Source organism: Lissotriton helveticus, chromosome 2_1 (assembly GCF_964261635.1).
Source record: "Lissotriton helveticus chromosome 2_1, aLisHel1.1, whole genome shotgun sequence".
NCBI classification, from domain to species: domain Eukaryota; kingdom Metazoa; phylum Chordata; class Amphibia; order Caudata; family Salamandridae; genus Lissotriton; species Lissotriton helveticus.
The window spans coordinates 1,554,501,670-1,554,527,981 of record NC_136059.1 but is presented as its reverse complement, the minus strand read 5'-3'; the positions used below and the strand labels follow the sequence as shown (position 1 = coordinate 1,554,527,981).

At 43.9% G+C, this 26,312-nt stretch overlaps 1 protein-coding gene across 1 annotated transcript in view; it reads right to left on the bottom strand.

Annotated features, from left to right (window-relative positions):
* Positions 1 to 26,312, bottom strand: part of B4GALT1 (beta-1,4-galactosyltransferase 1) — a 414,930-nt gene that overhangs the window by 142,338 nt on the left and 246,280 nt on the right. The window contains exon 3 of the mRNA XM_078676516.1: positions 13,889 to 14,076. Within this exon, the coding sequence (XP_078532642.1) occupies positions 13,889 to 14,076 (188 nt within the window). The remainder of the gene's footprint in view (positions 1 to 13,888; positions 14,077 to 26,312) is intronic.

Genomic DNA, 26,312 nt, shown 5'->3' with positions numbered 1-26,312 from the left:
CAGGCGGGTTTTATTCCATCCAGGAATACAGCGATGAATATACGCAGACTTCTACAAATCTTGGATGCGACCACATACAATAAAGAGGAGGCATGCATTTAATAAATAGACATTGAAAAAGCCTTTGATAGCCTCGAGTAGCCGTATCTTTTTAGAGTCCTGAGAGCGCACGGGCTGGAGAAGATTTCGTAGCTTGGACGGCAATTTTGTATAAGAATTCTCCTGCCAGATTCAGGACAGGAGGGCTGATTTCGGATGCCTGTGCAGTGGGCAGGGGAACGAGGCAGGGCTGTCGGACATGGGAGGAGGCGGATATCTCTACTATTGGAGATCTGTATGAGGACAATACTTTGCTACCTTTTAATGATCTATTAGAACGATACGATCTCCCAAGAGGGGACTTCCTTTTACATGCTGCCCTGACAGCAGCTATCTGTAAACAGTGGGGGGAGGGGATGGCTGAGTCTTCGACCTCCTTGGGTTGTCAGGATATAGTGACAGCAGCTGGAGCGATTAAGGCGGTCACGTGCCTATATTGGCGCCTCACACAGGAAACACGAAAACCCCTAACAGCCCTACGTCTTAAATGGGAAGCGGACTTAGCCATGTGGGGAATTGGTGGAAAGAGAATGGGAAAGTTCCAGAAACGCGCGCTTCCAGCTGATTCACTTCTTTGTCCTTCACATGGAATACCTGACCCCGTGCAAGATTAATGAATACTTTGGGGCCCGGTCCGTCTGCCCGAGGTGTAACCTGGAAAATGCTGATTTTTTGCATATGTTTTGGCACTGACCACTTTTGGGAGAGTTCTGGAGAGGGGTGACAACTAGTTTAATGGAAACGATGGAACGCGACAAAGTGCTGGCGCCAGGGTGCTGCCTTCTACATTGGTTCCCTCATACGGCCAGGAATAAAGTAACTAGCAAATGTATAGACTTGGGGTTGGTGTTGGCCAAACGAGAAATTACTAGTCACTGGAAGGCGAAAAATGTCCCTAGCATGCTAGGATGGACAAGGGAGATTGTAAAGTGGGCAGACTGCGAAGGGATCTACAGACTGCAAATGTCCCAAAGAACTAGGAGTGAAAAGACACTAGAAATAGCGAGGTCGTGGGTGGCATTGGTGGAGATATTAAAAACAACAGAGTGAAGATAACGATATACCCCCTGACGGTACAGACCCAGTTGTGGGAGAGTGAGCACTGGTTTCCTTGACAATCCGGATGGATGCCCACTGGCTTGAGCTGCTTGATGGAGCTCCTGCTCGGGGTGGCCCCAGCGGGGAACTGCTTCACCTGGAATAGCATGCCTGGTGTCCGGTTGAACTGATTAGTGACACCGTGCAGGACGACAGGGGAAAGCGGCATGCCTGGGGTTGGGGTGGGTGGAGTTTAAGGGTTACTTGAGGGGCAGAATGTTGTGCTGCTACATGTCTATGGGCGGCACTATGTCCGACAGTTTCAAAGAATTTAGTCTGTGCTAGATGATTCAGCATTGCCGTATGTTGGAGCGGGACTGATGCCTCCTCATGAAGAGACAGCCAGAGAGTAGCATGTGTAAACGGAGCAGGTTATACGCTGGAACTAGACTGTAATTAAAGTATTGTTTCTGAGAGGTGATTGATTGCTTTATTACAAATTAATACAATTCTGTTTACAAAAAAAAAATGAGATGGAAGAAACAAGAAAGGGCACGAGCAACACGAGGAGGGGAAACAACGGAGGGTATTATATTGCATTGTAATTGTGTTTATAAAGTGCTTACTACCCTTGTTGAGGTGTCAAAGTGCTTTACGGCAAGCAGCACGCTACTACAGAGCCCCAAAAAATTAGTGGTGGATTAGCAGAGTGAAATTTGAGTCAATATAAGCGGTGGACATGTGAGTCTGTTAGATGGATGAAAAGAATAATAGGGGATAGAAGAGGGAAGAGTCAAGAAAGTGTTTATTGGGAGGTCACAGTAGTAAGATGAGGTTTGGGATGAGTATAAAGCAAGACTGAGGAGGGAAGAATCTCTAGAATTCGATTAGCAAGATAGCAGTAAAGTGATTCTTGGGATGAGTCAAAGGAGGAATAGGTGAGGGAAGAATTTAGAAAGTTTTTTGGGGAGATCATAGCATTAAAATGAGGTTTGGGGTGATCCAAGGAGGGATAGAGGAGGGAAGAGTCTAGAAAGGGTTACTTCAGAGATCATAGTAGTAGAATGAAGTTTGGGATGAGTCAGAGAGTGTAGGTAGAGGATATATTGAGAGAGTTAAAGGGTGAACTATATAAAGGGTAGTGCATTGGAGAGAGTCAAAGTTTTTGTTTGTTACAGTAAGAGTAAAATAATAAATATATAGATACATAAGTACATATTATACATATTTATATCAGGAAATACACATATCTAGATACACACATATCATCAAATTAAGTGTTTATATACACAGGGATATGCTGCACATTTGTATTTGAGTATGGTGGATATGTAGGAAAGAGACAGCTCTTGAGAAGTCTTCTGAAGATAAGATAGTTATCCTTGGAAGTTATGTTTAGCGGTAATGAATTCAATAGTGTGGCTGGTTAAACAAAGACAGATGTGCCGCCTATGGTGTTTTTTCTTGTATAGTGAGATTTTGAGGTGAGGTACCAATCTGGAGCAGAGGTTCCTTTGTTGAATGTATTTGGTGATTTTATTCCTGATGAAAAGCGGTCCTGTTTCATGGATTGCTTTGTGGGTGATACAAAGCAGCTTGAAGGTGAATCTTCTGGCAATCGATAACCAATGTAGCAGGGGAAAGCGTGGGCTTGTGGCTTTACATATAAGAGTATTCTGGCAGCAAAGTTCTGAATTCGTAGCATTCTTTTCATAGTTGATAAAGATGATCCGCGGAAGAGGCCATTGGCATATTCAAGTTCAGATAGTACAAGAGATAGTTGCTTGGACCTTGTGTGGAAATACCAGGTGGGGGAAGATGTGTTGCAGAGTTTTCATAGTAATGAAGCTTGAACTTGCAAATTTGTCCACTTGGGCATTTATTGATAACTTGGAGTCCATGGTATTTCCAAGGTTTCTTACTTACTTAGATATTTAGTAGATGGTCCCAGATCGTCAGGCCAGGCACAAAGTGAGTCATCGTTTTTCCAATTACCACATGTGGCTATTTTTATTTTGGAACCATTCAATTTGAGTTGGCTCCATGTCATCCACTGATCAACATCGCGGATGCAACTTAAGATTGGGGAGTTTCCAATGTCTTTGGGGCTTTCCAGTTTAAGGAGTATTTGTGTGTCACCTGCAAAGTTATAGCATGTGAGCTGAAATTCATTGATGATTGCTGATAATGACTTAATATAGATGTTGAAAAGCACAGGTGAGATGTTAGAGCCTTGTAGACCCCCTGCTTCTTTGAAGTACAGTTTGGATGAGAAAGGTGGAGAATGAGTGACATTTGTTCTGTTTTGAAGGTAGGATGTGATCCAGTCGAGGGCAGTCCCCTCTATGCCGGCTTTGTAGAGTCTTTGGATTAGAGTGTCATGGTCAACTGTGTCGAAGGCAGCTGAGAGGTCCAAGAGAAGTGGTGCAGCAACCCCGTTGCGTTCTACTGTGTTTTTAAGGTTATCCCAGATGCCAATAATGGCAGATTCTGTGACTCTTCTTAGACGGAATCCTGTTTGGAAGTTGGAAAGTATGGAGTTATCTACGATGAATTGTGACATCTGGGCAAATGTTGCTCTTTCTATCAGTTTGCCAGGAAAGGTCCTTTTGTAATCGATCTGTGGTTGTCGGGGTCAAGCAGGCCCAGGTTAGTTTTCTTTAATGATGGACGTATGTATGCAATTTTTAGGTCTTCTGGAAAAATTCCCATAGTTAAGGCATTATTGATATTTCTTCTTACTGGTGTGCAGCAGAAGTAGTTAGAAGAATGTTCTTGAATATTTGTGGTGGATAAGGGTCAGTAGGGCTGCTGGAAGGCCTGCTTGCTTTGACCAGATCCATAAATTCACTTTGTGATATTTGCTTGAAGGAATGGAGAGGCTGGGTTAGCTTACTCTTGGAGGGTATTTTTGGAAATGGGTTGGTGCTGGTGGTTTCCCTTTGTTTTAAATAGGAGTCCAACATGTCTGCTTTGGTTGTGTAATGATTTGCCAGTTTTCCATGAAGTCTTGAGTAATGGGGGTTCTTTCTATGCTGTGAGAATTTTGAAAAACTTTATTTGCTCATTTAGCATTTTAAATTGTGTCTTAATAGTATATTTTTTAGTTTTTTTTATTAGCTGACTTGTATGATCTGGTAGGTTTCTGTAGGTGAAGTTAGTCTTGATTCCTCTTTGTTTTGAGCCAGGTGTGTTGTAGCTTTCTAATTTGCGGTTTTGTCTCTTTTAGTTCTGTATTTCTCTAAGGTGCCTGTTTTCTTTTGTCAATTTGTGTTGTTCTGAGTGGTGTTAGGATATAAAAAGCTTCCTGTAGCCACTCCTATAGTTTAACATTTGTATTGTGTCTAGATCTGTCTTGGATGTTAGTTGTGTATTCAAAATTGAGTTTGTTCCACAGTTGATAGGTGAATTCATGTAAGGTGGCTTTAGGTGTGTTGGTTGCTTTGTGCTGTTTTATGTAAGAAAGCTAGCAAATGGTGGTCTGACCACATGACTGGAGGAATCATTTAAAAGTTAACTAATACTGAATTTACAAAAATGGCATCTAGGATGTGTCCAGCCATGTGTGTGGGTTTGTGGACGATCGGATGTAGGTTCAGTGTGTCAAAGCCAGAGATGATGGTTTTTGAAAGGGGCATATTGGGTTTATCAAACCAAATGTTGAGGTCACCCAGAATGCATATTTATTTATTTATTTGTTAGATTTGTATTGCGCATGGCTGCCCCAGTGACGGGGCGTCCTAGCGCAGACCATAGACTCCCAGACAAAAACTTGATATGAGAAGCATTAAGCCGGAAAAAGCCAGGTCTTAATGGCCTTCCGGAACGCAAAATGATTCTGGATCACTCTGATGGACACAGGAAGCGAGTTCCAGAGCTGCGCAGCCAGGCTGCGGAAGGAGCGGCCACCCGCTCTGGCTTTCCAAACACGTGGGGTTCATACCAGAGCTAAGGCGGCAGATCTTGAAGGACGTCGTGGCGCATAGAACTCTAGCAGCCCCATCAGTCCCGCCGGTGCCTGAGGTGATAGGATCTTATGCGCCAAACAAAGCGCCTTAAATTAGATGCACTTTTCTATCGGCAACCAGTGAAGTTTCTGAAGTACATGGGAGACCGAGCAAGTGTACGGGAGGGCCATCAACATGCGGGCAGCAGCATTCTGTGGCCTCTGAAGACGCTTGACACTAGCCTTGTTCGCACCCAAGTATAGGCAGTTCCCATAATCCAATCTAGACGGGATTGTCGCCTGAAGAATGATTTGGCGGACTATCGGGGGGAAAAAACCCAACAACGGTTTCAAGGCCATGAGAATACCAAAACAAGCCCTAGCCACTGCATTGGATTGGGCGTCGAATGTTAGGCCATTGTCGAACCAAATGCCTAGATTTTTCACTGTCTCCTTGGGCAAGGGGGCAGGTTTCAAACGGTCAGGCCAATAACTCTCTGACCACAGCCCCCGATCTTTCCCAAATAGCAAGATCTTGGATTTGCTAGCATTAAGCTGTAAGCAGTTCATTGCCATCCAGTCCGCAATCACAGAGAGGTCCTCCTTAAACTTAATCAAGTTGGTACCACTTTTTTGGGAAAAGGCGATCACTAGCTGGGTGTCATCAGCATATGATACCAGTGCCAAGCCCCTTTCCTTTGCCGACACAGCCAGAGGCTGTACGTAGATGTTGAACAATAAGGGGCTTAACACTGAACCCTGCGGTACGCCCTGGCGCAAGGTGAGCTCTTAAGAATGGAAAGGGGGAGCATGAACTTGGAAAGACCTACCTTCCAAAAAAGAGGGTAGCCACTCCAGAGCCATGTCTCTGATGCCAATTTCCTGCAGGCGATTTAAGAGTATCGCATGGGAGACAGTGTCGAAAGTGGCACTTAGTTCCAAAAGGACCAAGGCCGCTGAGTCTCCGACATCCAGGTTCGCCCGAATGGCATCCAGGTTCGCCCGAATGGCATAGGCTGGAGTGTAGTGTTATCAGGTTTGAAACCGAGTCTAGAAATGAATTTGAGAATGTTGCATTGCTAGGTGGAGGACTGTAAATGAGTAGGAAGCTAAAGGAGGCTGGTGGTGTAGGGTTGATCTAATGAAGAGGACCTCACAACCTTCTAAGGAAACGTTGTTAGCTTTAGAGATATTTAATGTTTGCTTGAACACAACAGCTAGTCCATATCCTCTTTTGCCTATATGTTTTTGTGTGATAGTTTGATAGCCTAGCGGAACGGTTTCATGCAACACTGGAGCCATGTCATCTCCCAACCATGATTGAGTTATGAAGAGTAAGTCAGATTACGTGCTAGTGAGTAGGTCGTAGATTTGATGCTTATTTTTAAAGCGATCGAGCATTTATTAGTAGGCAGTTTAGAGACTGGGGTTTGATGATGGTGTGACTTTGTTTTGTAGAAGAGTGAGCAGTATTTTTTTAACTTGTAGCAGGTGTATTGTTTGATTAGTGATGGTATTAGCTGTATGGGGATAGCAATGTGTTGCTTTTCTACATCGTATTCCTCATCCAGCAGGCTTAGAAGGCATTGTGATGGGTCTGGGTGTAGGTGGCGGAGAGTGAGTCTGTGAGCGGTATTGTTTTTGTATATTAGCCTTGTTTTGTGAAGATGAAAAGTTGGGAAATGTGGCATGTTTGTTTTGTTTGCGTCTGTTTAGGGTGGAAGGTGTAAGATTTGGGGGCGGTGGTGCAGCGTGTGGGTCATGTTGTAAGGCCCTGAACTGTGAATAGATGAGGAGTTTCAATGAGAATTGTTGTGTATGTGTTTTTGTGTTAGGTGTGGCGGAAGAGAGAAACAATGGCAGCAAAGATGGTTTAGGAGAGAGGACAAACCTACAACCAACAAGGGGGGGTAGATTCATCATGGAAGGAGGAAGCAACACAGAGGCTCACGTGGGGAGAGGAGGAGCAAAGAGAGGCGAGCAGTGGTGAAGCAAACAGGTGAGCAGGTGTTGGGTCTTCCTCCCTGCCCTGGCATTCTGCATGGAATGTTCCCTGCGTGGAACACTTCCATGATTCTAGCCTCGGCAGTTGCTGCCGGGGAGTTGCTGAAGCTGGACAAGAATAAAGCCTTCCCCTTACCTGCGTGTCGATCCCACTTCTTTTCAGTGGCGACGATCGTTTCCGGCTTCCAGCCTCCCCACATCAAGTTGGGATTCCCCCTGAAGCAGTCCGGTTTTCCTCACGACCTGGTCTTGTCGTGATTTGAATGTCCTGCCTGGAGAAAATCTCCTTCGTTTCCTGTGGACTTCTGCTGCCTGCCGCGATGTTTTCTGTGCCTGCCTGCTCCTCTGCGTGTGCTCCAAGGTACTGTTTCTAAACTTTCCCAGCGCGATAGAGCTGCTGCCTGCTCTCGCGCTACTACGCCGATTTGCCTGACCTGCCTGACAACGTCAGCGCTACATAGCACTTCGCGGGCGGCCATTTTAAACTTTTCTGGTATCCCAGCAACCAAAGAAACACACGCACGACACGCACAGCTGCTCGGCTTCTCAAAATTTACAGCTGATGCGCACAGCTTTCCATTAAAGGGTCTAATATTAATTTCAACGAGGATTGCGCACAGCCATTGTTTATACCTTAATATCCTTAGTGTGTAACACAAACTTATTGATAAAGCTCATTTTACTGGTGTTGCAACAAATTCTGTAAGTGCGCACTGCTTTATCAACTGCACGTGTTCTGACATAAAGCATTTTTCTGCACACCAATTCTCACACGCTGCACAATAGTTCCTCTAATTTATTGAAATACATTTGTTTTAGAATTTAGCGTTGGGGCAGCAACTCACCCACGCAATGGATCGTGTTTTGGCCCCTCCTCCATTTTTACAAACTGCTGGTACTCCCCCTGTACCATGGGAACAATGGAAAGACACTTTCGAAGCGTATTTGGAAGCTATTGATGGCGATACTTTCACTGGCAAAAAGAAAAAGGCTCTACTTATTTACAATCTTGGTACTGAAGGCAGGAACATTCTGAAAACTTTGACTCTCGAAGTAGTCACCATTACTGTCAGTGGTGGTGATGCCGGAGAATCACTTTTAATTGATGAGTATGCCACATTGATCAAAACTCTAGATAAAAGATTCTCTCCCAAACGGAATGTTGTGCTTGAACGCCACAGATTTCTTCAACGTGCCCAAACCCCTGGTGAATCAATTGATGATTTTGTAGCAGCTCTTCGCATACTAGCCATCAACTGTAACTACAGAGAATTCAGGGATGAAATCATACGTGACCAACTAATTGAACGTACCTCCAACAAGAAAATTCAAGAGAAACTGCTGGCTTCTGGCGATCCTGATTTGGAGACTGCTCTCACTTTGGCCAAAAGCATTGAACATTCCCAATTTTGTGTCAAAGAAATGAGTTCCCCTCCTTCTTCCACGTCCTCTTCTGCTGTAGAAGTTAAACTTTTGAATTCCAAACCCCCTTTCAGACCTAAAGTCACCCCTTTGCCTAATGTTACCCGCTCAGTTCCATCCAATGTTTCTACCAGAAGCAAGTCAATACAGAACGAAGTAATGTGTTTTCGTTGTGGCAGCAGATCCCATCTGGGTTCTGCTAAATTTTGTTTTGCACTCAACCAAACCTGCTATAAATGTGGGAACAAGGGTCATTATTCCCGCATGTGCAAGGCTACTTCTACGAATAAGCCTGTCCCCTCTATAAAAAACATTTCTGGTGAATCTGATGAAGAGTGTTATGAGCTATTGATGCTGTCTGCTGCTTCACATGAAGCCGGTGTAGTGGAACTGTTTGCTTTGTCTGGTCTTAGGAAGAGGAAGTCTCCTTCTTGTTCTATAACAGTGAATGGGGTTGTTTGCAAATTTCTTGCGGATTCTGGGTCTCCTTTTACTTTGTTGAATTTTACTGACTTCAGCAAATTATCCAATGTACTTCTGGAACCTTCCAGTATCAAAATTTTTGCTTACAATAGCAAAAGAGTTGAGGTTTTGGGAAAATGTTCTGCAGAATTAGCGTTCCATGGGGACCACTCTACTTGTATTGTATTCATAGTGAGAGACGGTACCAATCTATTGGGGTGGGACGAACAAGGGGATTTGAACATTGTTTTATATCCTAATCATCCAGACATGGTAATACCCCGCAGTAAACTAAGTGAGTTTTACTCTTCAATTTCTGCATCACCTAAATTACTTGCCATATCTCATGTGTCCAACACCAAGTGGGCATCTATGTTTCCTGAGGTTTTTAGCGGTGAGTTAGGCAAACTCAAAGGTTTTCAACACCGAATAATTTTAAAAGAGAGCGCCATTCCTGTTGCCCATAAAGTACGGAAAGTGCCTTTAAGCCTACGTGCAGAATTAAAAAAAGAATTAGAGCGTTTGTGTGCTGCAGGTGTGATAGAGCCAATTGAGGGTTCTGAATGGCTTGCTCCTATAGTTTTAGCAAGGAAGTCTGACAAGTGTTTAAGGATGTGTGTTGACCTCAGCGATCTCAATGCCAACATTTGGATCGACCAGCAACCACTCCCTAACATCAACGAAATGCTAGCCACTCTCGAGGGTGCCAAATTGTTCACCTCTCTCGATATTTCATCTGCTTACCATCAAATTGAGCTGTGTCCCAGTTCCAAGCACCTTACCTCTTTTGTGACTCCGGAGGGAGCTTATCGATACATCCGCATGCCGTTCGGCTTAGCTTCATCCTCGGCTGTCTTTCAAAGGTTGATGAATAACCTATTTAAAGACATTCCGGGCGTTGTTTTCTTCCAGGACGACATATTGGTCCATGGAAAGTCCGAACCTGAACATGATGAACGTGTGAAACTTGTCCTAAGCATTTTTAGGTCTAGCGGGCTAACCTTGAGGGAAGACAAATGCAAATTCCTCCAAGACGGAGTGGACTATCTTGGTCACCACATATCCCAGAATGGTGTTGAACCTAAACTCAAAATCATTGATGCTATTCAGAATGCTCCTGTTCCTACAAACAAGGATCAGCTACGCTCATACCTTGGTCTGGTGGAGTACTACTCCAAATTTGTAAAAAACTTTTCTTCTAAAACTGCTGCTATGCGCAATCTCCTTAAAAAAAATGTTAAGTTTGTTTGGGATGAAAATTGTGATAACAACTTCAGTGTCATTAAGCAGGAAATTATTGGTGCTCGCCCTCTGAAATTGTTCAACATCAACGACTTATGTATTCTTTCCACCGATGCAAGTAATGTGGGGTTGGGGGCTGTCCTCATGCAAAGAAGGAGTGATGGGCGTGAGGAAACTATTGCTTTTGCCTCCAGAACCTTGAGGGGTGCTGAGGGAACTTATTCTACCATTGAAAAGGAGGCTCTTGCCATGTGGTGGGGAGTTTTGCATTTCAAAAATTTCTTATGGGGAAACAGGTTTATCTTAAGAACTGACCATAAGCCTTTGGTTGACTTATTCACCACTAAAGGTGGAGGCAGGGCAACCCCTAGGATATCCAAGTGGCAGTTCAATTTACAAGAATTCCAATATCAGCTTGAGCATGTGGCTGGGGCAAAGAATTTGGTTGCTGATTACTTGTCTAGGCTACCCTTGCCTAATGGTGATGACAGTGTCGAGAGTGATGATTTGGATGTGGTTTGCGCCGTTGGTTCTTTGTGTGACTCTGTTGGTTGTGCCCTTTCTGAGAGTGAGTGGTTGGAAGGAATTGCTTCGGATGATGACATGCAGGTGGTTATTGATCTTCTTCGCAAACCTTGGCCATGTGAAAAAGCTTGCCCTGCTGCCATTATCCCTTACATGAGGGTCAAGGATGAGTTATCTCTTGTAAATGGAATTTTGAGAAGAGGTGGTTTATTGGTTGTTCCCGTTGCTATTCGCGGTAAAATTCTTGATCTTGCTCACGAAGGACATCCAGGTATTCGTTCCATGAAACGCAGGGTGAGGCAAGATTTTTGGTGGCCATCTGTGGATAAGGATGTCGAACATTTTGTTCGTGAATGTTGTGAGTGTATAGTTAGCGATAAGTCGCAGGTCAACCATCCTTTGCCTGTCGAACCTGTAGTAGTTAAGAACGTTCCCTGGTCCAAGTTGGCTTTAGACATTGCAGGGCCTTATGGTCTCGTTGGTTCGTCTCCAAAGTTTATCTTGGTGTTCATTGACTATATGACCAAGTGGCCTGAGATCAGGTTTGTTGATTCCATCAGTTCTTCTGTAGTGATTTCGTTTTTACGCGATGTTTTCTCTGGGGAGGGTTTCCCTGAGGAGATAGTTTCGGACAATGGCACGCAGTTAGTTTCTGCTGAAATGTCTTCGTTTTTCAAGGAGGTTGGAATCAAGCATATTTGCACATCCCTCTATCATCCACGCAGCAACGGCTTAGTCGAGCGTTTCAACCGTGTTGTCAAAGAGCATCTTCAACTGGCTCTGGTGAATGGGTTACAATGGCGTCATGCTGTTAGCGACATGTTATGGGCTGTAAGAACCACTCCGCACATTTCGACTGGCGTTGCCCCTTTTACATTATTGCGTGGTAGGGTAGCTGGTACGAAGTTGAACAAAGAATGGATGTCTAGAAAGGTGGTGGATGCCGTTTGTTTAGCCGGCGTAGCTGATGTCAGATCTTCGGTCCAAAGCAAGTACGATACCAGATCGTGTGTGTCGCCCTCTTTCAAAGTGAAGGTTGGTGACTGGGTGAGAATAAAGAAGCCTGGGTTTCTCTGTAAAGGAGAGTCGCGGTTTTATCCTCCCAAGAAGGTGTCTGCAGTGAAGGATTTTGTGGTGGTGTTGGAGGATGGAAGAGTTTGGAGCAAGAGTCTGGTTTCTATTGTGCCTGGCCCCATGGTTGAGAGTGTCGGTAGACGTTTAGGAGTTGGTATTCCCCCTCCTACTCCGAAGGTGGGTGGTGCAGTGCGTCCAGAGCGGAATCTCCCGCAGAGAGAAACCCCCTCCAGAGTCAGATCCGTTCCTGCTAAGTTTCAAGACTATGTAATGGGGTAATTTTCTAAAACCGCATGTGGGTGCATAGTAATGTGTTACTGAAAAGCAATGTTGCTTTGTATTCCGTTATGATGTAATTTGCTTTGTACCTTTGCTTTACATTGTGAGATGATGATATTGCTCTGTCTTGCCTTTTCTCTTTTCTCTCTATCCTTTTTCCTTCTGTTTCATCTTTTCTCCTATCCTCTCTAGCTCTTTCGTTTCTCTATTAAGAAAGGGAGGTGTGTTGGGTCTTCCTCCCTGCCCTGGCATTCTGCATGGAATGTTCCCTGCGTGGAACACTTCCATGATTCTAGCCTCGGCAGTTGCTGCCGGGGAGTTGCTGAAGCTGGAAAAGAATAAAGCCTTCCCCTTACCTGCGTGTCGATCCCACTTCTTCTCAGCAGGCAATAGGGGGTATGGGGTGGGGAGTAAAAATCTCCCCACGCTCAAGTAAATTCAAGTCCTGATGATGACCGTACAATAATACAGCGGTTGAAACGCCGTCGACGCTTTTGTGTGGCCATAATTATTGAAGGACACATTATTATGTCTATGTGTGTTGATCCTTTACACTTGTAATGTTTTTTTGTTTAGCCACTTGTTTGGTTTATGATATGTGTTTTTTTGTATACCAACACTCTATCTTGAGCGTAATTGTTCTTTTTAACGTTTAAAAATGTATAATAAATTATAAATCCCCTCACTTTTTTAATAAATCCTTGCTGAATTTATGATCCTCTAGGTTTCTCTCTCTTCCCTTTTCTTTGTTTTAATTTTACATGTCAGGTTGCACAATTTATGTGACTCTTCCTCCTGAACCTTCTGTTAGGTGTATCGATTATCTGTCCCTGGTTCAGGGTTGTTGGATAGCCCCTGTAGTTTTTGAATGGAGTGCATGGTGGTGGCAGTTACCACAGAAGTGATGGTGGTCCAGCAGGTCAGAGCTATTTCTCGTATGTTTTACATTCAGTTGAGGCTCCCCACTTGGTGGCTCCGAGCTGCTGATGGTAGTGTTGGAAGGCTGATTTGTAGGTCTGTTTATCGCTGTCATTGTGGATGAGTCTCTAATGACACTCTTGCTCCTTGCAATGGTGATTGATAAGTCGTAGGTCTTCACTGTACCAGTGTACCAGCTTTGCTACTGACCCCACGTATGTGATCTGTATATCCTTGCCCTTCAAAGAGAGCACAATAAAGTACAGAAAAACAATCACCATTAAAGTTGGGAACACAGTACATGGAATGCCCAATGCATGCTGACGATAAAGGCATGTGTGATAGAACCCCAACTGGTCTACAGTGATTCCTTGAAGCCACAGATTTATTTTTAAAATAAATATTTTCAAGATTGACTGCCCCTCTATGGCAAAAGGCTCTTTCCCATAATTGTGTCATGGGAAGGACATCGAATGAATTGTGTTAATGAATATCAATCAATATCTGAGTGTATAGTTAACAAACACAATAATTAAAAATCAATTTGTTAAAACAGGCAAACAAATTCAAGCAACATTGAAGGACCTTGAATAAATTATAAAATTTAGAAGGGCACCAGACCCCTCCTTCTTCTATTATGAACCTATGCGTCTGTGGTGCACCAGTAACTTTGTATGACACATCTGTTTTGTTTCTTAAGCGAACAGCAGCCTGCATCAACCTCCTGAAAATAGATGTAGTTTTGCAGTGCACATTTATTCGGTTGTACATGGTATTCTTAGTACAAAATCTTTGTGCAACCACGCTTCAGTAACGCCAGAATGATACATGATTATAATTAAGCGTGGTAGAACAGCTTGATAACAGATGTGCACTTACCTGAATCCAAATTTGTCCATTGATACGGAGAGGTGTCTTGGCTGGTCGTAACACTTGTAAATATTGCGATCATCCATTGGAATCAAGTCTACGTCACTAAATATAAAGCAGTCATAGTCATACTCCTTTAAGGCCTCGGCATAACCTACATTCAGAAGTTTAGCACGGTTGAAGGTTGCATCGCCATCCTGTTTTGCAGAAATTAAATCAGTTTTTAGGAGCTACAACTCATTTGACTTGAATAACAGTACTGTTTGAAATGATGAGAAAACAAGAGAAAAATAGGTATCAACAGCATAATGGCACGCCAAAGTACTGCAAGAACAATGAAGGCACAGGGTGCATTTGAAATTATACTTCTCCCACTGCATATTATCAAACCATTTTCTCTCAAATTAATTTGGTCACATAACAGACAACCTTGGCTGGGAAGGCCATATTTAATATTTGATGCCTCCAAACTGCATAGCATTAGCAGCTTTACAGTACTTGCAGCATTCTAGATCTGTATTGCATTACCATAGAATAAAGGATGCAAATTGTGCTGGTAGTTTGACATTTGGAGGAGGAAGCACAAGTATTTTGTGGTAATGAATGTTAGAACCTTCAATGCTCAGTGACATCTTTCAAACGAATTTTGAAGTCAAGTGAACGAAAAATATTTGTACGACACGGACAAGCAAATGAATGGAATCTTATTGGTGACACAGTTAAGGTCAAACAGAAGCCAATTGTTTTTGTTTTGGAAGAAAACATGGTTTCTTAGGTATATGTGTGCATTATTTAATTAACTATGCGAATACCAAACACAAGAAGCAACGGTATTGGTTCAACGTGGAAAAAAAATCAGTTGTGCGATAGATACAATATTACTTACTTTTCTATGATTGACTAAAAACAGAGAAACAGCAGGGTTGTAAGGCCTCTTACCTCTATCACTTACATACATCAAGCCATGACAGAGCAAGTGTTCTTCCTAATTCTTACTGATAGCTGTAGGACTAACAGGCTCACCTAGATAAAGAATGAAACCATGGGAAAACCTGAATTGATACTATAAATGTTTTAAACATCATAATAAAAGAAAAGGGTCTCCTTTAAGGCGCTACATAAATGCAGTAGTAGGCATGCACACAAACAGCTGCTTACTATTTACCCAATGTTAGACTTGGCATCCTTGGCGTGATGTCCCCTGACGTTTTTCCTCTAGCTCCTGTATTTTTTACGCTGGGCTGGATTTCGTTTTTGCTGGTTTAGATGCTTTGGACACTTTGCCCCTGCTGATAAGTGTCAAAGTGCAAGTGCTCCCTGTGTAAATTATTATGATCGGTTAGCTATGATAGGCATAATTGATTTACTGGTAAGCCCCCAGTAAACTGCACTGAAGTATGCCAGGGTCTGTAATACAAATGCTACCTGTGGGGCTGTAGCAGTGATTGTGCCACCCACGTGAGTAGCCCTGTAAAGGTATCTCAGACCTACCACTGCAGGGTCTGTGGACAGTTTTAAACTGCCATGCCGACCTGGCAAATGCCCCAACTTGAAAGGCCCTACCTTCCCTTTTCAAACATGTAAGGCACCTCTCAGGTAGGCCCATGGTCAGGGTGCCGTGTAGGTAAAAGGTAGGACATTTGCTGATGTGTTTTACATGTCCTGATAGTGAAATACTGCCAATTTCGCTTTTCACTATTGAAAGGCTATCTGTCCTTTAGGCTAACATGGGAGTTACTTTGTAACATCTTAGAAGTATAACTTTCTATTGAGACGAGATGGAAAATTGAGTTTAGGCTCTCTAAAATCAGAATATAATAACAGATCTTTTTATTTATTTATATTTATTTATTTATTTATTCAAAGTTTTATATAGCGCGAACAAGATCTTGACAGATATCAGAGCGCTTCACAGGGGGGGGGGAGTGGGCAACAGGAGGGTGAGTAGACATAATAATTGGGTACAGTATAGTAAACGGTAGCATAATAGGATAACAGTCATGTGCTAATAAGATACAGGTAAACACTCAGATAGACAGTAAAATAAGGCGGTGCAGAGTCTTTGATCTAACTACAATAGAGATCATGAAATAACAGAGACACTCAAATAGACAATAATATAAGACGGTGCTGAGTCTGAGCTAGCTACAATACAGATCAAGAGATAGCAATAAACATTCAAATAGACAATAAAATAAGGCGGTGCAGAGACTCTGATCCAGCTACCATAGAGATAAATAGATACCAATAAACACTCAAAATAGACAATACTATAGGACGGTGCAGAGTCTTTGATCCAACTGCAAACGAGGTCAGGAGGTCATGAATAAAAAGTTATTGGACCATTAAGTATCCAACGTTACAAAATCGGTGCGAAGTCTCTGAGCAGCAACAGTAAGGATCAGGTGAACTTGACCATAAGGATGGCTTTCACTTCTTTCTTGAAGAGTGCAGTGGAGGAGATAATCCTCGTTTCAGGAGGGAGTGCATTCCAGATCCTGGGTGCCATTCCTGAGAAGGAGCGTTTGTAAGTTTTTTCCTTACGGAATCTGCGAGGTTTCAGGAGCAGACTTTTTGTACTTCTATAGGATCTCGAGCCTCCTGATATAGTCAACTTTTGAGTGAGGTAGTTGGGAGCCTTGTGGTGTATGGCTGAGTGTGTCATAACAGCAATTTTCAGTTGTATTCTGGCTTCGAAGGGAAGCCATTTCAGGGATTTCAAGTCAGGGGTTATATGAGAGTGTTTCCTTGAGCCCGAAATGAGTCTCGCGGCAGCATTCAAGGAGGCTCTTAGGGGTGCTGTTGTTGCTTGAGGGAGACCACTGAGGGCCACAATTCCATAGTCTATGCGGGGGATGACTATGGCTTGTACAGTAGTTAGGAAATCTTTGGCTGGGAGGAAGGGTTTGAGTTTCCTCAGAGTGTTGATTTGGAAGTTAGCTCCTTTCGTTGCTTTGCTAATGTGCTGTTGCATATTGAGATTTGCGTCAAGTGTGATACCTAAGGATTTCGCAGAGTCCACGATGGTGGGTCGGACATGGAGTGCTGTTAGGTGATTGAGCCATATTTGGGTGGTGGTCATTTTCGCAGGGGGTGATATCAGGAGGAACTCAGTTTTCAACGCATTTAGTTTGAGGTGATTGTCGGCCAACCAAGATTGGGTGTTCCTAAGTGTGCAGTTCAGAAGTTTGATATCTTCCGGGGATTGTACCTTTAGGTAAAGTTGAGTGTCATCGGCATACATATGGAAGTGTACATTGGATGCTTGGAGCAGGGTAGCGAGTGGTTCCATGATGAGGTTGAACAGCGTGGGTGAGAGGGAAGATCCTTGTGGGACGTCTAAATCTACTGGCACTGGAGAGGACAGCACGTTGTTGATCTTGAACTTCTGGGATCGGTTGTGTAGGAAGGAAGTGAACCATTTGAGCACAGTCCCGGATAGGCCCATTCTGGTATTTAGGAGCTCTAATAGGTTCTCATGTTTGACCGTGTCGAATGCTGAGGAGAGGTCCAGGAGGATGAGGAGGCAGGAGTTGTTGCGATCCAGGATTTGGAGGGCGTCATCAATTATGTGTGTCATGGCCGTTTCCGTGCTGTGTTTCGCTCGGAAGCCTGATTGATGAGGGTCGAGGAGTTCAAACTGGTCAATGTGTTTTGTTAGTTGGAGTTGCACACATTTTTCCAACAGCTTGGCCAGAGTGGGGATATTGGTGATAGGACGGTAGTTGTTTAAGTCAGCCGGGTCAGCTGTAGGTTTCTTGAGTATGGGCGTGACTTGCCCCACTTTGAGGGAGTCTGGGATGAGACCTTGCTGAAGGGAGCTGTTAATGATTTTAGTCCAGAGTGGGAGAAGAACGGGGATGAAGTCTCTAACAGCATTGGCAGGTAGTGGGTCTGTGAGGTGATTAGAAGGCTTCAAGGTGCCGAGCAGTTTGTGTATTGCTTCTTCAGAGTAGGTGTCGAAAGACGACCAGGAAGCGTTATTTTTAGGTTGGGTGTCGGGCCTTTTGATGATGCTCGGGTATCGACTTACATCATTAAGGAGGTCACTCCTTATGTTGTCGGTCTTTAGCTTAAAGAAAGCAGAAATGTCTTCACAGTGTGGGATCTCGCTTGTTGTGCTGTTAGATTGTAAGGGTTGCGTCTTGGTTTGAGTTTTGACTAGTTCGAACAGCTTTCTTGGTCTGTTTTTTGCTTGGTCCAGCTGAAGGCTGAAGAAATCAGATTTCGCGCGCTTTATTTTCCTAAAGTAGGCATTTCTCTTGCTCTTAAGTATTTTGCGATGCCGTGATGAGGGGACAGATCTCCATGTGCGTTCTGCCATTCGCATAGCACGCCTGTCTTCATTGAGTCTGCCATCATACCAAGGGTTCGAGATCTTGGTGGAGACTCTCTTTAGTTGCAGTGGGGCGGCTTCATTGATTATTGAATTCATAGAGTCGAGGTAGTGGTCGGTCAGTGATTGAACATCAGAGGTGCCAGGAGGGGGAAGGAGGCGATTGGTGAGGTGGGGAGGCAGGGAGTTGGGGTTAAGGTTCTTCATGTCCCTTTTCCAGATCTTAGATTTGGTGGGAGCCGTGATAGGTTTAACCTTTTCATTGATGAAGAAGGTGATAATGTGGTGGTCTGACCAATCACAAGGTTGGATTGCCCCTAATTGGGTGGAGTCTTCGTTGGCGATGATGAGATCAAGTATGGAGCCTTTGTCGTGTGTTGGGCTGTTGCATATTTGGGTGAGGTTAAGCGCGTCAAGGAAAGTTTTGAGACTATTCACCACTGCGTCTTTCTGATCGTTCCAGTGGAGATTGAAGTCACCCAGGTAGATTTGCGGGATCTGCCGACCAGCGTTGGATGAGATCGTGTCCATGAGTTGTTGGGTGAAGATGAGGTTGTCCCTAGGCGGGTGATAGATGAGATGTAGAGCACATACAGGTTTGCCCTCGCTGGAGATATCAAGACAAATGAGTTCGCAAGACGTGAGGGAGGGGGAAGTGATTTTAGCAACGGAGAGGTTGCTCCTGAAAATGCATGCGATTCCCCCGCCCGTCTTGCCGGTCCTGTCGAGTCTAATGATGTGGTAATTGGGGGGACTAATATGTCCATGATAGGTGTAGAGGCTTCAGTTAACCACGTTTCAGTCAAAATGGTTAGGTCAAGATCCATTGATGTGACGAGATCTGCAATGTTGGAGGAGTGCCTCTGGGCCGATCTGCAGTTGAGTAGGATGCATTTGAGTCTGGGGGTGAGAGGGGTGGTCGAGTGTTCTAGCGCGAGGGGTATTTTTCTGAGATTGTTGGGGATGGAGCATCTGCTGCTTAGAGTTGGGTGCCTAATGGGATTTGTGAGAATTGTGGGAATGGGGAGTTGTGAGGGCGATGTGTGTTTTACCGGGCCAGGGCCAAAGGAGTGGAGGATGGTGTCTAAGTCATGAACCGACAGGGAGTTATGAGCGCGACCGGGGCGGTGTATGTTGTTGCGGTCGGGGATAGTGGGCCAACGCGGAGAGTGTGAGCCCACCCATCTCATCCCTGGAGCGTGATGAATGCGAGGGCCTGTGCGGAGGGTGTGGCCTTTGTTGGATACGGAGGTGTTGGTTGTAGGTCGGTGTTGTCTGGGGTGTGTGTGGAGAAGTTCTTTGATGGTGTGGAGCTCGTCTTTGACTTGTAGGAGCGTTGTTAAAATCAGGTCGAGCTGTGAGTTGGGGCTAGCGTTGGAGATGAGGGTCGTGGGCGGGTTGTTGAATAGGGAGCTGGAATGCGAGCTGGGGACAGGGGGGAGGGGTGTGCAGGTGTCAGTGGAGTGTTCTGCGGTACTAGGGAGTGGGGTGGTATTCGATGGATGAGAGAGAATGTGGGCGAGGGGTGTGGGTGAGGAAGGGGTAGGCTGGGACGTAAGGGCGGGGACGTCGGTGGGAGGCGACGCCGGTGAGTTGTGGGATGAGTGAAGACTGAAGACAATAGGGGTGGCAGGAAGGTAGTGGGGGCTGAGTATGGGGGGTAGAGAGGGGGGGATGTTGAGGAGCGAGGGCTGGTGAGCTCTGTGTGTCTGGTTGGGAGGGTGGGTAAGTGAGGAGTGAGAATGGGGGGGGGGGAGATAGGGTGGGAGAGACAACTGCCGCGTAGGAGGGGAGATATGCTCCGGGCCGTTGTGGGTACAGCGAGACTCGTAGGAGGTGTGGAGTGGGTGGAAGGGAGGGTGGGGGTATGTGTGATGTGGGAAGGGGGACGATCTTCGCCAATGAGTGCGGGTGAGGGGTGGAGTGGAGTGGAGTGGAGTGGGGTGGTGTGGAGTGGGTGGAAGGGAGGGTGGGGGTATGTGTGATGTGGGAAGGGGGACGATTATCGTCAGTGAGTGAGGGGTGTGGAGGGGTTACGTTGGGTGTTTGACTAACTATAGCACTGGAGGGATGGGTGGGGTGTGTGTCATTCCGCTGGCGAGATGGGCAGGGTGGGTTATATTGGGGGTGGGTGGGGTGTGTGTCCTTCCGCCGGTGAGATGGGCAGGGTGGGTTATATTGGGGAATGGAGTTGGGGGGTGTGGTGCATCTTGGTGTGTGCGAAGTGGGGGACCGCATTTTGGTAATGTGATCTAGGAAAGTAGGGAAAAGGTGGTCGAGTCGGTCGAGATTCCTATCTGTGGCTTGGAATAGAATGATCCCGTTGTTGTAGATGGTGATGGTGGCTCTGCCAGGGAAAACTTGGGATGGCGTGATAGAGAGCGTCAGGCTGTGAGCGGATTTACTGGTGGTGGAGTTTTAAATTGTGTTTGAAAATGCCACTTTTAGAAAACAGGCATTTTCTTTTTTAACCATTCTGATTGCCTCTGCTGGTTTGTGCATTGACTGTCTGGTTTTGGAGTGACAGGGACTGGGGGTGTGTATTCACTGTAGACAACCACCAGGAGGGATGAGTGTTTGAGGTGTGTCCTGCCATTCCTGGGTGACTTAGAGCTGAGCTGAATAGACCTTGGCTGCATTTAGAGTGGTGGGAGGAGTTTCACTTACACCTGAATAGACAGTGTCTCCTCTGCACAATGCTGTCTCCACCTCCTGTAGTGATGCTGCACTAGAGAGTACAGAATTGGTTTGGACTGGGCTCAGAGACCCATGCCACAAGGAGAACTAAGACAACATGGGGTACAAGTAGTGGACCTTAAACTCCAGAGAATTAGATCACTTCCAGACTCAAGAGGAACCTTTTGCCAAGGAGAACTGGAGAGCTGTAAGGAGGAGTACTGCCCCTTTGTTGTGGTGTAATATGCTAGGTGGGCCTGCAGTTGCTGCATCTGCTAGTAAGAGGACAAAGACTGGAACTTTGCTGAGAACCTGCCTGAAGAAGAATCTCCAAGGGCTTGTGTGCACTGGCCTCCTGTTCTGAAGTCTCAGGGACAAAAATACTTCACCACCAGCCACCCTTAACTCCACTGCTGAGAGTTCTGACCTGTCAGAAGGTGCCTGTTCCAGTTCTGGGCCTCTGGAGGTTGTTGCTGCTATTGGGAGCTGGAAGAAACTCAAAGAAAGCAAGAAAAACAACTCTGACGCGGTCATTGAAGCTGCAACCTGCACCGAGGGCAGGGGCACTGCTCGCGAAGTGCACGAGGCACCACCCTGCCTCCACCTCAGCTCTAATCCCCTTTGCCGCCGGCAGTTATCAGCCTTCCTGACAACAGCGCTCAAATGAACACTGTCACTACCAGCGCAAGCATCCCGTTATCGTGGAGCTGATAACGGACGATGGTGACTTCACAAGCTTTTTGACTTCGCATCCCCTCACCAGAACCGACGCCTCACCACCGATGCCGCCATCTTCCCCTGTCCTGGACTCAACACGTCGCCTGCTCGCAGACACTACACCTCACCTCCCCCGTGGGAACCAGCCTCGACCCCGATGCCTCACCCTCATGACACAGTGCACAGTCCATATATTTCGTTTTCCAAGGTTCTGTAGTTTGGGGTCCGTGTGACTCCATGCCGGACACTACGCACCTTGCGGTCGGCTCAGTACTTTAAATTTATGCCTGTCCTGATGCCATAATACCTCCAGGTGGAGCTATTTGTTTCTACAAGTGCTATTTCTGCAAGTAACTGTTTTTAAGTGATATTTTGGCATATGTATTTTAGATTTTTGTCGTTTTGGTCTTGTTTAGTTTAGATAAGGATACTTTCTTTTTTGGAAACTGGTGTGGTGTCCATTTGTGGTGTTTTCACTGTGTTACTGTGTGTCTTGAGTAAAACATACTTTAGACATTGGCTCTGGGATAAGCCTATCTGCTTGTGACAAGCTACCAAGGGAATGAGCAGGGATTATCTAAAGTGAGTATCCCGCTTACCCTGACTAGAAGCAAGGGTCACTACTTGGACAAAGGTACATACCTCTGCCAACTAGAGACCCCCTTTTCTACGACCCAACTATTACAATTTAATGTATTCTTTCCTGTGCCCATTGAAAGATTACTGTAGGTGTCAAAATGCGCATAACAGGGAGGAGACTAGTAAAGGTAAAATCACTGGATACACTATCTGTAATACCTTTCGCTCTTAACATGGTTTCAGCCTCTACTTGCGAAATAACCTACAGAAACATTTGATCTGAATACATGATTTAAGCTGGGACCATGATCACTCAAGTTGCCAAAGCTATTGTATCCTATGCTTGGTGATGTAATAGCTTCTGTTTTCCGTTAGCCAACATACAACCCCACTGAATAATAATTGCATATTGTACAATTCTGGAGATTGTGAATTGGAATCAGGAGGATAAAGCACCATTCTGCAGCCTCATACAAACCACTCCTTTCACCTATTTTGTCACAAATTGTAGCCCACAGATGCAAATTGGCAGTTTTGGGATGCTGCTTAGCTCAAACTTCACTCAAACCCCAAAACAAGAACGCTCTTCAGTTATTCTCACTTTCATATGGCAGGTTTAACATTCTCTTTTAACCATAGCCACCACGCCATGACTACGCAAAGTCGTAATGAAGAGCAGAAACTGCCAAAAGCTGCAGAAATATTTCAAATAATGCTTTCTCAACAAGATTAATAAAATTACCAAATTCAGTTCAAATCAAGGATTTTTTTTCTTTTTTAGAAAATATACAATCGATTGCAGACATCAAGTGTTTTAGGTTGATATTCAAGTGACTGCTTCAGAAAAGGTATTAACATTGTACCTTTTGAAATCGCTTTTAAGTAAAAATGACATAAATGTAGCCAATGAACGAAGACAGAGGAAGACAAAATGATTTTGGTCTTCAGTCTCGCAATTACTCTAGGAATATATTGGGTGCCTAAAACTAATGGTACCAGAAAATCAAATCTGACCCATTGGAATGTTCCACAATTTAATATTAATAAATAATTGCATAACTTTAGAAAATAGATTTGATGTTAAGCAGAACTGCTGTTCACTGATGTTTCTCGAAAGAGCAATTAAGCTGCAGTGATTTATTTTTTAAACAGTGAGCAGGATTCTTATACATTGTTCTACTCGTGTACAATTTCGGCAACCAAACTTTCATTTTAACCATGGAATGCTGGTTTAAAATGTCAATGTTTTTAGAAGTATGCAGTAGATGCACACAAACTAATAACAAGCCTTTAACTGCGTGATATTTGTACTGGCTGAGAAATTCCATCATTCCAATGAGCATGAATACATATTTTGGCCCAGGCACCGATTTTTTCATTTTTTTCTTTTTTACAATTAAACACTGCATGTGGGTGGTTTGATTTGGCCAGCAAGATTTGTTTCAATGGTGAATATAATCTGATGCTGGCAGAAGAGCGCAACAGAAGCCTCAATGTGTTCTTTCTGCCCTATTACCAAATTTGCAGATAATGCTTTCAGCTCCTCTGTACTTCTTGTTCTTTTCTCAGAGATTAATGGGAGGAGATAGACGTGGAGAGAAAGAGTACCAAGACATATCAAAGAAGTGACACTCCTTGTAGCAGTGGCTGTTGCTAGGACCATAACAAAGGAACGAACAAAGGTAGAATGGAGCCAAAGGTGAGATAGTTGAAAGAGAAGTTACCTGTCAAGACAGCAGAAAGACATGTATTTTCTTTCAATGTGTTCCACATCAGGTTCACAGAAGGAATTTACAGATTAGTTTGAATTCTTTTGTTCATGTTATTAGATTAAGATCTAAACATTGGTTCATCCAGTCTCATGCAATGTATTTATTATGCTCTGTTACAGTATTGTTTGGCTGTGAGCGGGTGCCTATCTCAGTCACAAAGCAGCAGCAAACTGTAGAAAAGATTTAATCTCTGGCTGGCGTATGGTTGTTCCCTTGGAATACCCAAAAAATAGTAATATAAGCATTGCAAACCATAACTAAGGCCTCCTCCCCCAAAATTCTACTGCAATTCTGGATACCCTCTTAACATAATCCAAAAACGTTGAGTTCTTTATTAGACTGCTGCATCTAAGCAGTATTATTAGCAAATCATCCTTTAAGCCACACCCTGTGGATTTTATTGTCTGCTATATAACCCATTGGTGAGTCCTCACTTCACTGCTTTCCAATCTGTATATGAGTCCACTGGAAGTAATAGAAGAAAAAAATAGAATAACAATGCACCAATAGGCAAAAGTTACTTACCTGAAACAATACTTACCCGGTAAGGGATCCTCCGCAGATTCATTATCATACAACCATTACCTACCCCCAAGCTGGGCCACGGAAATACCACTAAACCTCCACATTTTTAAACGCATTTTTCTACCTTTCTAATTTTCTCGGTGATATGTAACGTTAGATTAAGCAGAAATAATACATTAAATTGAATTAAAACCTCTTTGAACCGTGATCAGGGCTTATTTCGTGGTAGATACACGAGCCCACAAGCAGCCATTTTACTCAATTATTTTGTCAGGAGATGTAAGCTGTCAAAGACCTTCTAACAAGAGGGTGTAGTCAGTTATGAATCTGAATAGGATCCCTTGCTGGATAACTATTAAGGTAAATGGGCTTTCCTCCATCATAAAAGAATCCTCCCCAGATTTATACCATTAGCATCAAGCATAAAGCAAAGACAATCAATCAATCATCTTTATTTCTCAAGGCATATAAAGTACATGGTTAAAAAATGCATCTCTAAAAAAATTCACACCAGTAGAAATTCGTCAATAAAAAGCAACTACTTATACAAACACCACATAAACAGATATATTAGTGCACTGTGCCTTCAAATGTGGGCACCCCACCAATTGGAGGTGCAGTGTTGCTTTTGTAGTAATCATCCAAATAATATAAAGTGCATTGTGCACTCACAAATTAGTTTTAATCATTCCCTTTTTTGCATTGCTAATCTAATCTATCAAATATATCCAATAATTTGGTATTATCATCAAATATACATAAATATCATATCACAAACATCATTAAAATGGATAAGAAAACTTAAGATGGCAAACTTAAGTTTTCTTATCCATACTTTCCTGTCAGTCCATGAGGACCATAAAAACGATGACGTACTATTACAGATAAAAGGATTAGATGGTTGTTTAATATAGTGAAGTACAGGATGGGATTGTTTAAAAGGAAACTTTCGCAAAAGGGGGAGGCTGCTTTTTATATGGGGTATAAAATCCACATAAGAATAGTATGTGCAAATCAGACTGTACAGACCTTTCATCACAGAGGCACACTGGAAGATCATTTATTGGCATATTATTGACATAGTATTACAAATTCATACAGAAGCTGGCGAAGATAAAACAATGTTGGGGTTTGTCACGAATATCAAATATGACTCATTCACCAGAGTGGAAAGGGTGCATGTAAGATATAGCTTTACTGAGTTTTTAGTGCGACTAGCATCAGCACGATCACTTGTAGATTTGTCCAAGAATATTTGCTTAACTCTATCTTTGGACATAGTTCTACAGCTAGACGGGTTAACAAATAGATCCCCCAGCCCCAAACTCTCCAGCCCTGATATAACCTATAACAACCAAGCAACCATGTGTGCGTTGTTTAGGGCCAAACAGTCCTTAATGACATTTTGAGTCACAGTGACCATATCTCTCTTCCAAATCGAGTGACATAGCATAATCGGGGCAAGTCTCACTACATCTGAGATATATGTGGCATCCAACTCAGTGTAGCAGATGTAATTCGCACAGTTGCTTGGGAGTGTAACAGTCTTTTAAAAAACTATTTTCTATTCTTTGCAGTTGGTCAATTGCCACCAGCCCCATAAGATGCTGCAGTAGCAGCTTTTGCAGCATACAACTTTTTTTTACAACATCAATTCTCTTGGCTTCCAACTTCTAAGTAAAGGAAGAGATGTCCCTCACGCTTTTCTCCATGGCACGAGCTCTATTGCTCACCATATTGGACCAGGTGCTTTTTCTATCAAATACAACCCCCAGGTAAATAAAACCACTGTCAAATTGTGCTGCTCTATATGAAACATAGGGAGTTT